This window comes from Onychomys torridus, chromosome 15 (genome assembly GCF_903995425.1).
Source record: "Onychomys torridus chromosome 15, mOncTor1.1, whole genome shotgun sequence".
NCBI classification, from domain to species: Eukaryota; Metazoa; Chordata; class Mammalia; order Rodentia; family Cricetidae; genus Onychomys; species Onychomys torridus.
In genome coordinates this window covers 33,238,386-33,253,310 of record NC_050457.1, presented here as the reverse complement: position 1 = coordinate 33,253,310, position 14,925 = coordinate 33,238,386, and the positions used below count along the sequence as shown (strand labels likewise).

The following is a 14,925-nucleotide window of genomic DNA, read 5'->3' as shown; positions in this document are numbered from 1 at the left end:
AACCACTAAAATAGAGTCCAGTTACTACATGTTCGTCTCTGACCTTTCTTTTTAATATTTTTGATTGCTTGACAGTTTCTTTTATTCGATTAAACAAATTTTAGTTGTTTTCATTTCCATCCGCTTCCTCTCCTACTTTCTTCTCAACAAATCTTCCTCATACTTTCATTTCCTTTTTGTGTGTGGTCCACTGAGCTTTAATTAGAGCTTCTTGTCTGTTAATTAATTGCCTACAGTCCCTCGGGAAGAGTTGGAGCCTCATGGGCCCCTTCCCCATTCGTGATGAAATTCTGGCAGGCCCCATCTTGCGTAGGTCTTATGCAGATAACCACAGCTGCAGTGAGTCCGTGGATGCAATGGCTTCATCATGTCATGTCTTGAAGAACTCTTCTTGGGACGCATCTCTCTATCTTCTGGCTCTTACATTCCTTCCACCCCTCTTCCTCAGTGTTCTATGATCCCTGGGAGAGGAGCTACAGCTGTCTATTTTGTTGTTTCACCCTTAATGAAGTTGAACTAGACAGCTTTTGTTGACTCTCTGGGAACTCTTGGGTTGAGTGGTCCTCTATTAATCTCCCTAGTATGTTGCTCTCTTGTGTGAGCAACTTAGCAGCCTTTCCCCACTGTATTTAAATCTACAGAATCACATATATTATGCTAGCTAGGCACTCTGTCACCGGGGGCTACACTTTCCAGACCTATTTGTACTTTTCACTATGAAGCAGGGTCTCACTGTGTTGCCAGGATGGTCCTGTGCTCCTTCACCTGCACGTCTTCAATAGCTGAGACAGTCTGAATTTACCACTGTCCTACCTCAACCTCTGAGTAGCTGAAATTACAGATGTGTACCACCAGGCCTGCGTTATGTAGTGGCTCTGTCCTTTCACCTTGTCCTCAAGCTGCCCATTCCACTGTCATTGGTGTCAATGGTTAAACCTCCAGTTTAATGGACAAGTAGACATCATTAGGCATGAATTCTCTCAACCTTTTGCCCCTTCATCTCCATATTTATATTTCTTCTTTTACTTGATTCCGCTTTGTCCTTCCAAAAGAATACACCCCTAGCCTCTGCTACTTTCCCAGAAACTGTCTCTTGAGCTCAAGATCATATCTGTCTCAGTAACTCTTTATCTATAATCCTTTTTCCGCCTGATTTTTAGTCTCTAGCTTCTCGGGCCTTCACTCAACCCAAGTGTTATTAATTGTAAAGTTTTTCTCTTGAATTTATTTCTTCCTTAGTCAGCTTTAATTCTTATACTCCCTTTTCTCATCAATTTTCTAAAAATATGTATTTGCTGATGCAGAAAACCACTTTTGATTCATTTTCCAACCTATTGGGCTTCTAACTCCATTGTCTGATTAAGGTGCTTCACTCAAATGCTATTTAAACACCTAGTAATTATAGAAGGCAACTGACCTTTTTATTTCTTCTAGTCTGGTGGACTGTTATTTCTCATCTTTGTTCTTCCCATACCAACAACTGTCAAGTTTTTTCTATACTATTCTATAAAAGCTGAATCCACTACTCAGTGTCTGGCATTATACTGTCCACTCTCTACCCCTTGTTCCTCACGTCAATATTACTGCCATTTATTTACTTAGTCAGGGTCATAATTATGGCACTCCTTTGGTTTCTTTTTCTCTACCAGCTACACTACCTCCCCCGCAGCCACACACACGTGTGTACACACACACACACACACACACACACACACACCCCATACCCTACAGTTCTGTAGATAGGTCTTGTGACTCTTGCATTCGGACCAATCTCTTTGCTGCACTCTTACTTCCTTGATCTAGATCTTCATCACATGTGGCCAATTATGTTTCTGTGAAGTTTGATATGAACCCCTTTCCTCTTATCTCTTTGGTGTCCAATTATTCCAAAATAGAATAATAATAACTAAAATATAACAAAAATGAAACATGACCAAGGCCAAACCCTAGCTAAGAACAGGTGGTTCTCAGCTCCCATGGACTCTGAATCTTCTTCCTCTCATACTATGTTTTCTCTTTACATCCAGCTGGGTGCCATACCTTCAACATACCAGAGTCTCCATACTTCACATTTTGCAAATCTGTTCCCTGAACTCATTACTTTCTTTCCATTTCTTTTTGGCAGAGAACTTTCCATGGCCCCATGCTTTGCATTTACGTAGTGCTTTGTAAAACCTCAAGGGTGGTCCTCATATTTTACTACATGTGGTTTAATACCAGCTCTTCCTTCCCACAGATTAGAAGCTCAAGGAATGCTCTTATTGTGTTTGAATGAATAAATAAACATCCTATGGGCATTTTTAAACCTATAGAAGAGGGATAAGAATAACACAGAAACAGACCCACTGGCAAAGGGAAGTGATCTAGGAAGAATAGTCATCAGGAACATGATTGCTGGGAAAAGTAGGAACCAAGAACTAAAGGTTACAAACTGAGCAAAGACATCTTCATTTCTAGAAGCCCAGTTGGAGCTGTTGCTTGGTCTATTGCCTTGGTGATCATTTAAGGTTCCAAGAATAACACTAGACCCACAGGGGTCCTATGTAATGAACTGTAAGTAGGTTCTGAGATGGTGTCCTAAGAATATGTTGCATGTAGCAGGACAAACGTTTAGATCCAGAGGAGAGAGACAAATTGCATCCATTGCCAAATATGACAATGCACATATTAAGTGGGACTAAGAACCTGTGTGGAAAATTTCCTCAATGCAGAAAAAATATGAACAGTATAGTAAGTGTACAAACAGAATGTGCTTGGGAAATGAGTTGATAAGCCCCATATTATCTACAAACCTGTTAGTTTTAATTCATTTCTAGTCTGCACCTGTCTTAAATGAACACAAGTATAATATTGCCTCTAGTGATTTATGCTCAAAACTGGTTTAATTTGTACAAAACCTCTGAAATATCCATCCAGTTTCAGGTCAATTAAGACATAGTCAAGAAACTGTCCATCCTAACATCATATGGGTCTCCAACCCAAATTTAAGGCTTATTAAAAAATATTAGAAAGTATACATGTGGTTGAACATCTAAAACACAAGTCTTACATAAATATAATATGATGTTTTAAGGGTAATTTTCTATTAAATGTTTAATTCTACTTTCCCCAAACAATACATTTTCTGAGAAAATGTTTCTCCCTTTAATCAAGAGTGATAGTATACTCAAGTTAACTCTATTATTCATCTTCAGCTTGGATAATTTTATTCACTTTCTGCACCAAAGGAGGATGAAACAGTTAGATGAAATCATCATTTATGACATCATCCACTCAGAGATATATTTGCTCAGGTTTGTCCTAGGTTCTTCTCCCTTTTCTGCCCACCCTTATACTCACATATCGCTGGCAATCGAGGAGTTCCTGGACATAGACTTTGGAGAGAGGTCATAATCGCTATCGGATCGATACAAGAAGGACTCCCGGCGTTGACTGTGGACAAAGTTTGCTTGGAGGATTAGCCCAGATCCTGGGCTGGTCATGGGATCCAAGGGACTCCGTGCTGCTGATGTACCATTGTCCACATCGAAACTGTGGATAGAGGAAGAAGAATTGCATTGGTGTGAGCACTGGTGTGCTAGTATCTCAGCAGAGGAGTTAGCTTGCTTGGGGAATGATGGCAAGATTTTATATCTAACTCTTGCTAGAAAAAATTACAACATTGAACTAGAGATTTAGCTCAGTGGTAGCATGTTTGCATAGCCTAACAGCCTGAGTTTGAGCCCTTGCACTGTAAACAAACAAACAAACAAACAAACAAACAAATCCACAATTGTAATTATCACATTGGCTTGACATTCTTACTTTCCTTAGATTTTAACAATTTATAAGGCATAAGTTTTCTTAAACCAAACTTCAATTTAAAAAAAAAAAGAAAGTTATTTTGCAAAAGTAGCTCTGAGCACAGAGTTCCTGTTTAGAAAAGAACAAATTCATAATAATTCATATTTGAGTGTGGTTGAACAATGGCCACTGTCTAATGTCACAATTCACCTGAACCTGGGCTTCTTTCCTTTCTCACACTACACTTACTCAAATCATTAATTTCTCCATCCTTTGCTGTGACTATACATCAGCCTTTACAGTTGTCTCTTGAACCCATTTTCTAGTCTTTATCTAGTACCTTTTTACCTTCCTAAAATGCAAAGATGACTGACTGCCATAGCCTTCAGTTGAAACTCTTCATCGACTCACGATGCCTTCAGAATCAAACACAAACGTCTTGACTAGACTGAAGGTTTTGATGTCTCTCAATGGCAAGCAACCACCTTCTCAGCCCAAGGTACACCCTAGGCCATCAGGCACTTTGCAATCAACTCACATTGAACCACCATCCCCTCTCTCTGGCTAGTATTTCTTGAGTTGCTCTCTTGATTACCAACCTCTCCTTCGCTAAGACAACTGACATTCATTCTTCAGGACTTAACTTTTATCTGAAAGTTTTTCTGGAGATCTCAGAGCCTTGTGAAATACCCTTCATTCTACCAACGACACTGACCTGTTTCTTGGCAATTGATTGAATATGTTTGCTATTTTGGTCTTCATTTCTAGATTTTGAGCTCTCACAAAATGGACTTTGAAATATCTCAGCATTTTAGGAGTTCTTTCAAAAACCTTTATTGAATGGATCAAGGACCCATGGTTGGACAGGTTATAGACCCAAAGAGAGAACCTGCTGCTATTATTATGCTGCTAAATGAATGTAGTATTAACTCAACTCCTAATGACTTATCATTATGCCCATAGATTAATGCACTTCCATCTTTCATCTGAGAAACCTTTTATTTGCAATAGATGGTGATGGACATTGAAACCCAGTGCTGGCCTACATGAACAATGCCCTGGGGTTAATTTGCAGCATGTCCATATGCACTAAACATACACACACACACACACACACACACACACACACACACACAGAGCACACCATACCACACCACACACACACAGAGGTGTCTCAAGTAAGCCAAGCTGGGGAGGTTGGTGAATCATTGATCATATATTCATCTATGACTGACCAATACCCAAATCAACCTCAAAGAAAGAGGGAGAAAATTATAATGTAGCTTAGTTAGTCAAAAAACTTTTCCAACTTAAAATTTTCTGGGTGTATATGTAGCAGTGTGTGTGGTGGGTGTACATGTTTGTGTATGTGTGCAGGCCAAAGATTGATGTTATCTCCAACGATTGCTTTCAATCTTCTTTTTGAGATGGATTCTCTCATATAACTTGGAGTTTACTGATTGATTGGGGCTGCCTCATCAAAGATGGGATAACAGACATGAGCTGCCCATGAAAGGCTTTTAACTTGCATCCAGGAGTTAGGAACTCATGTCCTTGTGCTTGTGTGGCAAAGATTTACCAACTAAGTAATCTCCCGAACTCTTAAGATTTTCTTAGAACTGTGTCATCTTATAAATGTATTTATTTGGTTCTGTCAAAACACTGGCAGATTATCTAATTAAACATTCACTTTATAGACAAAGATGACAGGTTCTAGAAAAGCTGATTGATTAAAGTTACTGAGCCAAGATTTAATTATCTATTGTTCTCAAAGACCTGCTCACAGAATGCATGATTCCATGAGGCACAAACACGTGTCAGTAGCTGTGGACCAAACAAGAAGCATCTGACTCACCTGGGTAGGGTCATTGCTTTGCAGGCACTTTGGCTATCCCCAGAAAAGCCGGGAAGGCAGGGGTTTTTAATCATCAAAGAGGGATCTCAGGGATATTTAGGGATGCACTTCTTGGATGTTATTCATTAAATAAGCATTTATTAAACACTTATTGCCAGTATATTGTGATTAAAAACATAAAAGCAATAATATTAATTCAGGCTGGTATGCCTGTGATGTTTCCATAGAGGATTAATAACTAAAGTGGGCTTTTAGTGCTAATCTATACACATTTGGAAGATACTATTCAGAAGAATAGTGAAGAACAGGAGTAGGTTTTGCTTTAAAGAGACAGTCACAGAGGACCTGAGGACGGAAACAAAGCATCTGTGCTTGCTTTCCTTTATGATTTTGCAGGATAATGTTAGGGTTAAATGAAACAAAAAGAAGGCTCTCACTATATATTCTGCATGAAAAACAAAGGATAGGAGAGTGTGATTTTGGATTTACTTTTTCTCACTTTAATTGGATCAATGCTAACTGAATCACCAAAAATCATTCCTTTGTATTTTTAAATACAGTGTTTTTTTTCAATTCAACTAAGAAAATCTCAGCATATAGAGACACCCTACTGTAGTTATTTGAAAAAAGTATTACCATATATCTTAAAATATTTTGCAATAATACTATCTGTAAAAATTGAAACATTTATTAACTAGACACACACAAACAAATGCCTGGTCTGAGATATAACTACGATCTTTGCCATTTGTCTGTAGATGTAATATAACACTTTGTCCACTAGATGGAGAGAATGTTCTTACGTATGGAAAATCTCTTTTAAAATAATGTGAAGGTCTAAATTACTTAGTAAATACTCACAAAAACCTCATAATATTACCTCAATAATGCCTCAAATCTATTAAGTGATTTATAAATATTGATTAAAAATTATATCAATCTAAGAAACATTTGTGTTTAGTTTTAGCTTTAGTTTTAAATTAATTCATTTCTATCTTTTTCAAAGAGTGATCAGATTGGTCTATAACTTATAGACTCAAATGACTTCCAACCTGTCCTAGAGTAGCTGGGACTAAAGACACATACCACCCGTGCCTGCAATGGCTAAGAAATTGCCTTAGGACCAGGCTGATAAAGTGATGCTCAGAACAGTGACTGATGTCCTATTGAATCTTTACTAAAAATACAAAAAAAAAAAATGAAAACTTCAGGAAGACATCACTGAACTTCTACAACACATCAGTGAGTACATGTTATACTGGGCAAAATACCATGAATGTCAATGATAGGCTGGGGAAGCTTTCTAAGTTTGGGAACACGAGTGTTCTCAGAACACAGTTTGATTTGGGAGGTGGGCATCTGGTCTGAAGTCACCTGCATGCTAGATTTCCATTATAGTAAATGCTTCTAAAATAAAAAAAAAATCGTTATCAAGAAAAAGCAGTATTACTGAAAATACCAAATTCAAAGCATTAACAAATATCAGCAGTGGTGACCTTATAGAAAGAGACTTTATATGGAGAATTTAGTGAACAAGCTTTGCAGTTCATCTTTGTCCTTAGATTAATACTGGGGTAAATACAGATATATAAAACACAGCACTTCTCAACTAGGCATTAAATTCTAGGTAATGGAATAAAAGATGAAGCAATTGTGGAAAAGGCTAAACGTATAGCACCAGTTATAAATAGCCTAAAAAATAATGAATTGGGCAACCAGATATGTCAAGAGACAACATATATAAAGGGAGCTTAATGCACGGAAGGAGTAAAAGGTCCGGGCAGTGTATGGGATGGCAGGGGCAGAGGATGCCCAGCCAAAGAGAAGCAGCAGAAGTAAACCAAGAAAGGGTGGTAGCCAATGTGAGCCAAAGAAGACACATCGTTGGGCTGTATTTGTGGGCTAGCACTGAAGAGCAATGGGGATATAAAGGTGGCAGTATTGCATGGTACAACCAATGGGTAGGCTGGGTGTGTTCATATAAGCCAGACCAAGGCCTGTTGGCATCTGCTTGCAATGAAGAGATATGTGGAAAGGACCCCAAGCCCCTTTTAACAGCTGTCATCCAGGAGTGAGGTGCTGGAGACTATTTACTTTTCAGTCGCCTACGTCCATATGGCTTGGTTTGTGAAAATAAATGTGTCGTTTCTGCAATGGCAAGAGAAGAAAAGCCACAAAAGAAAAAAAAAAAAAAAAGAACCACCAAAGTACACAGAAGGAACTCCTCCCAAATGAAAGGCTTCTTAACCCAATCCTTCAAATGTGAGAAGGAGGGGTATACCTTCTGAGAGGTCTTATTCAATAAAAATAACAGAAGACACAACTTGTGTCCCACAGTGGGGCTGAAAATCGACTGAGCACTAGACTGTTTGTGATTGACTTAACTTTCTGAAAATTAACTTCATTTAACTGAGAGCTAATTCATGCTGAACTAGAGATGGCTTCAGATGAGCCACTCAGTTTTTGGAATGTGGCCTCACTGATGGTCCTTGGTATCAAAAAACCAAGAAAGGGGTGTGGGAGAGACAGTCTTAATTCAGTTGGTGTCAAAGAGACGAGGAGTGACTGGTGAATTCTCTGTGGATTCACTGCCAGTCAGGTGGAGTCCAAGGCACAATATTATCTGAAGCTTGGGAAAGTGGCAGAAGAATAGAGGAGAGGGAAAATACCCAATTATAATAATGACAGTGATAATAAATTTTGGAGGATGCTCCATGTGCCCCACACTTTGCTCTCTGCATACTGTCTCATTACATCTTCACCCTTAGAAGTGCCCTCAATATTTTCTATTCAACCAAAAGGAATCCTGAAGCCTAGGAAGGCACCTCTATAATAAGCAATATGTATGGAGCTATTCTTATGAGTCTGTTCCAAACCTAAACTGTCTGACTCCAGAGCCTGGGACTATGCTTACTTTTATATTTCAAAGTCTCCTGTGACTGTAAGAAAACAAAACAGAACACTTCTTAGCACCCTTACTAGGGTGGACCTTTCAGCATTAACTCTTTGAAAGCAATACCCTGATAACTCACAGGTCATGTATGCCAAAGCTCATTCTGCAACCTAGCATTTTGAAATTTGCTTAATCCTCATTTTTCTAATTCTGAACATAACAGTAGAGTATAAAGCAGTTTCTTCCACAGTCTGCTTGGAGAGTTTCTTTGCAGAGTCTGAGGATTGTCTTGGAAATAAGGGACTGTTTGGAGGTCTTTGAAAGATCTTAGCTCATGGAAGATAGTGAGGTGCCAAACTGTCTCATCACTTGCTTCCCTTAATGCAGTACGGGCACACACACATTCCACAAGAGCTGGCTTTCACCAGCAGACGGTTACAGGAGAGTGATGATACAGCAGCATTGGTCCCTCAGGACCTGTTGGTCCGATGCATTCAGAACTCTTGAAGGTGGTATGTGGCCGGTCATCTCTTTCTGTGGAGATTTCCTTCCTCAAGGGACAGACATAAATCAGACAAACTGGCCAACCAACAGAACTGCTCCCAAACCTCTCCATTCTTTCATTTTAGCACAATCAATGGATGGTAATGAAGTCTATATCTACCTCCCATCCAGCTGCCTCAACTGTTCCCATACTTCCAACGTGTAATTATTGGTCTGCATTGTTCATTCTTTCAGCCTGAAGGTACTCTGATGTTCTGATGGGAAGTATTTTGATTCTTGACCATCATGTGGTCTCTCTCCTGAGCCAGGCAGGACCCTGCTTCTTTCCTGAGTAAATGAAACATTTCATATACTGTAGCCCCTAGGATCCTGTATGTAACATTGACTGCAGGTTTTGGGCTTGAAGGAGGTGAGGTGTAATGAGGCACCATGGCTAGTTTCCTGGGAGTCTGTACTACAATGAGTTCCCAGACTATGCATTATGCTCAGGGCTTCCTAGGGAAGACCCAGCTGAATGCTCATGCAAACCTTCAGACTCTCAACTAAAGCCAGGGGCAGCTACACACTGCTTCTGACATGGCGTGCTGAGAACGACCACGTATTCACAAGGCAGGTTGTTTGCTCCATGGTACAAGGTGAAGGGATCCCGAGAGAGTTTAAATTAGAAAACTAGTGTTAAATTTCAAATCTTGGTTCTGTCACTTAATTGTTAGGAACTCTTGGCTAAATCATATCCCTTCTTAAACTCCCACTTCCTGATAAAGAAAACAGGTAGCTCTGGGGCCGAGATGAGGATTAGAAGAGAATATGTTCAGAAAGCATTTACCTCTTTGCCTAGCAGCTAGTATATACCCAGTATAGGCAGCTGCCATTGTTTTAGTTTTGTTAATCATTGTCTTCCACTGACATCATCTACCAAGACCATTTTTTTAAATCTGAGTCACTCTGTGTCTAAACACAACACTCTGAGAAGACTCCAAACGGAGACATGAGGGAGGAAGGGACATAAGGGACAGATGAGGGGAGTGTGCCTTGGCCATCAACGAGGTGTCAGATGCTGAGCCAGATCTGTCACAGCCTCCTCCGTCACTTTGAGGGCCTCCACCCTCCCCTGTAACACTGGTGTGATAACATCCTGACAGGGAGGGGGTGGAGACTGTTTTCTCTAGATAGCCTTCACCAAGGAGAGAGAACAGTTTCCTGGGGGGAGATATGGAAGGCACAGAGGTCCCAACAACTCTGGCGAGGCTGTTGCTGAATATGATGGTTAGAAACAATTCTTTAGTCCTTTAACTGCAGTCACAGGGTGGGCTCAGGGGCAATTACCTTGTTACTTAGTTTCTTTGGCTAATTGCCCCCAGGGTATGGAATCCCTCCCTTGCTGTTGGCTAGCCAAAGGGTGCACTTTGGTATTTCACCAAAGGAGGAAGAGGAAGGCTGATCCTCAAGTATAAGAACATCTGGATGATGATTAAAATTTTCTCTTCATATTAACTATTTCACTCATTCTTACCAATACCATATAGTTAGAAAATTTGTTACCTATGAACACTATTCACTCTAAATTCCTCTGCAAGCTAGATAGCATCTCTGCAATAAAGAAAACACCTGACATAATTAACCACTTTAATACACACACACACACACACACACACACACACATACATATATATATATATATATATATATATATATACATATATATATTACAGAGCATCTATAGAAAACTGCATTTTATAGTGATAGGCACATGTCACTCTTTCTCAACCCCAAAACTGACCACTGAATGTAAGGAGGATACTCAGGGCATTTTACAATCTTATTAGATTAAATGTTACTGTGGATGTTAGTTTGTATCATTTGTGTATTTCCACAGAGGGTAGGCATTTAAGAAAAGGAACTAAAGGTCTATGAAATATTATAAGGTACCAGTAAAGCACTTGAGATTCTAAACATGTTACCCTCTGAGTTTTAACCCTAGGACACACATAAAGTTGAAAGGAGAGCAGAGTTGTGGCTTCACAGAGTTGTCCTACACACACACACACACACACACACACACACACACAGAGAGAGAGACAGAGACAGAGACAGAGACAGAGAGAGACAGACACACAGAGAGAACATCAAATAAATTTTATGCTTTCACTTATGGTTTTCAGAAAGAAAAACCAGACACTGACAGTGTGTACTTATTTATGAGTGAAATGCTATTTGATAGTTTACTAGTGAAAGTATCAGCTTATCTCAGGAAACAATAGTCATCTATCTATGGCTTGCCAGTGACAGTCTCGAGTAACACAGGATAATAAAGGAATGGAAGCTGAAGATGATAACTGGAGTTTGATACAAGAGAAAATATGTTCGTGCATTTGGGTCAAATAATAGGGTAAGATCCCATTTTTAGTGTGTGGACTAAATATCCCATCTGGGAACTGTCATCTACAGCACGACTGTGCTTGAAGGAAAGGCCTCTCCAGGGGTGACAGCAGTTAAATGAGTCTGCAAGGGTAGAGCCTTAGTCCAATAGGGCTCCACAAAGTTGCCCTCTGAACCCCACATGTGCTAAGGCACAAGTGCGCGCGCACGCACGCACGCACACACACACACACACACACAGCACAGTGCACACATACACAATACTATTTTAAGCTGGCTTTGGCTATTCAGGGTCTTTTGCTGCTTCATATGAATTTCAGGATTGCTTTCTACTTCAGTGAAAAATGTCATTGGGATTTTGCTGGGCATCACAGAGAAATTATTGGTTACTGGGGGGAATACGGACACAATATAAGCTTTCTAATGCACAGACCACCGTAAGCAAGGAGAACAGGGACAGATAAGCACAGTTACTTCTAATTATCTTCTGCACGACAAAGGGAATAACCAAAATATGGAAAAGCAACCTACAGGTGGATAGAAGTATCTTCAAACCACATTTCTAATAAAGGGTTAATGCCCGCAATGCATGCACAACTTCTGTATTATAAGAGCAAATAAATAAATAAATAAATAAATAAATAAATAAATAAATAAATATAAAACAATGAAATATCTCCCATTGAAAAACATCCAATTAAAGAAGCAGATAGTTCTCTAAGAAAGGCAAACAAACCACCAGCATGTATGGGAATGGTGTTCAGTATCACTAACCATCAGAAAAATGCAAATGAAAAATCACAACACGACAGCATGCTAGTTAGCACGACAATTGAAACACACACACACACACACACACAGGCAAGGTTGCACCAAAATTAGAACCTCTTTTACACTGTTGATGGGATTATAAAATGATATGATCACTATGAAAAATAGCCTCGACCTTCCTGATAAGGTTAAAAATAGATCCAGGTCAACTTCTGGGTCTTCACCCAGAAGTGTGGAGATCAGTATGTCCAAAAGGTCACTTCATTTCCATGTTCACCATAGCACTAGTCACAACAATCAGGATGTGAAAATCACCGAACTATCCTCCAAGGGTGTGACAGTAAACAAAGAATGGTATGCCCAATGGTGCAGGGGACTGTTACTGAGCCTTATTAAGCAAGGAGAAAAGCCTGCCATGTTCTAGGACATGGATGACAATTGACAAGATTAAGATAGCAAAACCTGTCAGTCACAAAAGGACAAATAACCACAGGGTGCCAGAGAAATCTAAGCAAACCAAACTTGTAGAAGAAAGCACAAAGGGGTCATGGGAGCCTGGGGAAGGGGAGATGTTGAATTACTGCAGTTACTATGAAGTACCAGTGACATCACATCAACAAATGCCAGATATCTGATGTGTCCCATAGTGCATAGCAACCATAATGACTGCATGTTTAAACACTTAGCAGGGCGGTTGTCTAGTTTTTGTTTTCCCTCAGTGAAAAAGTCAAACAAGGCTCTCAGGTGGGCCTAGCATGAGGCGGTTGTGGTGAAACTGGAAAATCAAAGCCTGCGCTAGAGAGGCCTGCAATTACCTACTACTAACCAAGCTGTGTAACTATCCACGCCTTCAGTCAGCAGACCCAGCAATGACAGCAAGTGGAAGTGACTGCTGCTGAGCAGGCCCTGATGTGACTGACAAGGCTCTCCGCTCCCCTGTAATTTAAGAGGGAAGTAAGGAAGCATGGATTCCTTTGTCCCCATCCTGTTACTGGTCAGCTCTGCCTAGAGCTTCAGAAAGACCTAACTCTCCAGACTGGCTGTACCTGAGGGTCAGAACAGTCCTGTGGGGACTGACTCAGTTCCCCTCTCCTTGTTCTGGTTCCATCAGGCTGTCTCCATTACTGCCTTTCTCAGAGTTCTCAGACTCCAACAGGCAAAGAGGAGGTAGAGAATGTTGCTGTCTTTGTGGGGTTTTTTACTTCTGTAATGTAGAACAAACTAAAATTGCTTTAAGAAGCTTGCATTGGAACACAGATATTTTTGTGGTACGGATGCCCCCGCTTCTTCCCACACTCTCACACTTATTCGTCAAGTTGCAGACAGAATAATCCTGCAAAGATGATAATCAGGTCCCTGCAAAGTCCCCACTAGCCAGGCCCCAAGTCCTCACAGTGGTCATAGGCCCTGGGAGACCTGGGTCCCCACAGCTTCTGCTCTCAGATGGTTGCTGAGTGCCTTTCTTTCCACTGAAGTGTGATGTGTATATGTGTTCTCCCTCGGGGCCTTGTGCACCTGTACAGCTTCTACACGGATAATGTTTTCCTCAGTTATTAGTGCAATCTTACCATAGTGAAAATTTTACTCATCGTGAGCTAGCCTCGTACTGTCTTATGTAAAATTGCCACCCTCGTCTCTGAGTTTTAACTACTTCCTTCTCTCTTTGTCTCGCCAGTGTTCACTAGCCTCTGATAAACTAATATTTATTCACTACCGCCTCCTTTCCATCAGGATGTATGTTCCACATGTGCAGATGTTTTCATCTGTTTTCTTTATCAGCATCACCTACAATTGTACCTTGTGCATAGCACTTTCTCACTGAAAACAATTTGAATTTATAAACACCTTTAGATTTAGCCCTGTTGTCTACTTGTTATTCACTGTGGTTATGTATATGGCTCTCTATTTAAATAAATATTATTGTTGTTGTTGAAATTTGATTAGTAATTGGCTCTTTGCTTAAGGAAATGAGTTTGAACATTCCACTTAAAGAAATGATCTGGGAAGGAACATGGAAGGAAGGCTGAAGTCTTAAAGGACTTCTCAATCAGGAATATTTTGCATATCTTCGTGTCTGACCAATAAATAATCAGCCACAGGATCAGGAGGTACCTAAGTTTTGTGGCACGTAAACATCATACAATTGTGAGAGCTCACTTTGAAAAAAATCACCAAAAAATACCCAAACAAACAACAACAAAAAAAACACACCACCACCACCACCAACACCCTCACATTTGTCAAAACAAATCTGTAACTCTGTAGTACCTCCTTCTTCTAGAACCAGGAAAGAACTAAGGTAAGCAACAAGCAGCAGCCTGGGACCTGATCTTCGCAGCTCCACACAAACAGGGATGCATAGCAGGAAAGAAAGGAAATGGTCCAAATGGCACAGCATCATTTTCTTTAACAGGTAAGTGAGAACCAGCATCTTTCTTTGGACATAGTGCACACTTCTGCCAAGGGTTTTTCTAGTGATGATCATTGCCCCTTTCTGAGGAATATATGGGTGATCCCATCAAACAGGACATTTTAATCACTTTGAATGACTGAAAAGTCGTCTTGCAAGTGCATTGTCTCTCTAGAAACTATAATTTCCTTTGGAATCAGGTTTTTAAAAATATGATTCCCTATCACTTCTCTGGTTATGATGTGTTTAGACTTACACAAATTAATTTTCCCAAAACTTTCATTGAAGGGATAAGAATTATTAAATGATGACTCCTTCATGAAAATCCTT

The 14,925-nt window shown here is 40.0% G+C and overlaps 1 protein-coding gene across 7 annotated transcripts in view; it reads right to left on the bottom strand.

The window, feature by feature from the left end:
* Pde4d (phosphodiesterase 4D) overlaps positions 1 to 14,925 on the bottom strand; it is a 1,081,007-nt gene that overhangs the window by 202,633 nt on the left and 863,449 nt on the right. For all 7 annotated transcript variants that reach the window (XM_036206757.1, XM_036206756.1, XM_036206758.1 and 4 more), the window contains one exon: positions 3,340 to 3,531. In XM_036206757.1, coding sequence (XP_036062650.1) covers positions 3,340 to 3,531 — 192 coding nt within the window. The remainder of the gene's footprint in view (positions 1 to 3,339; positions 3,532 to 14,925) is intronic.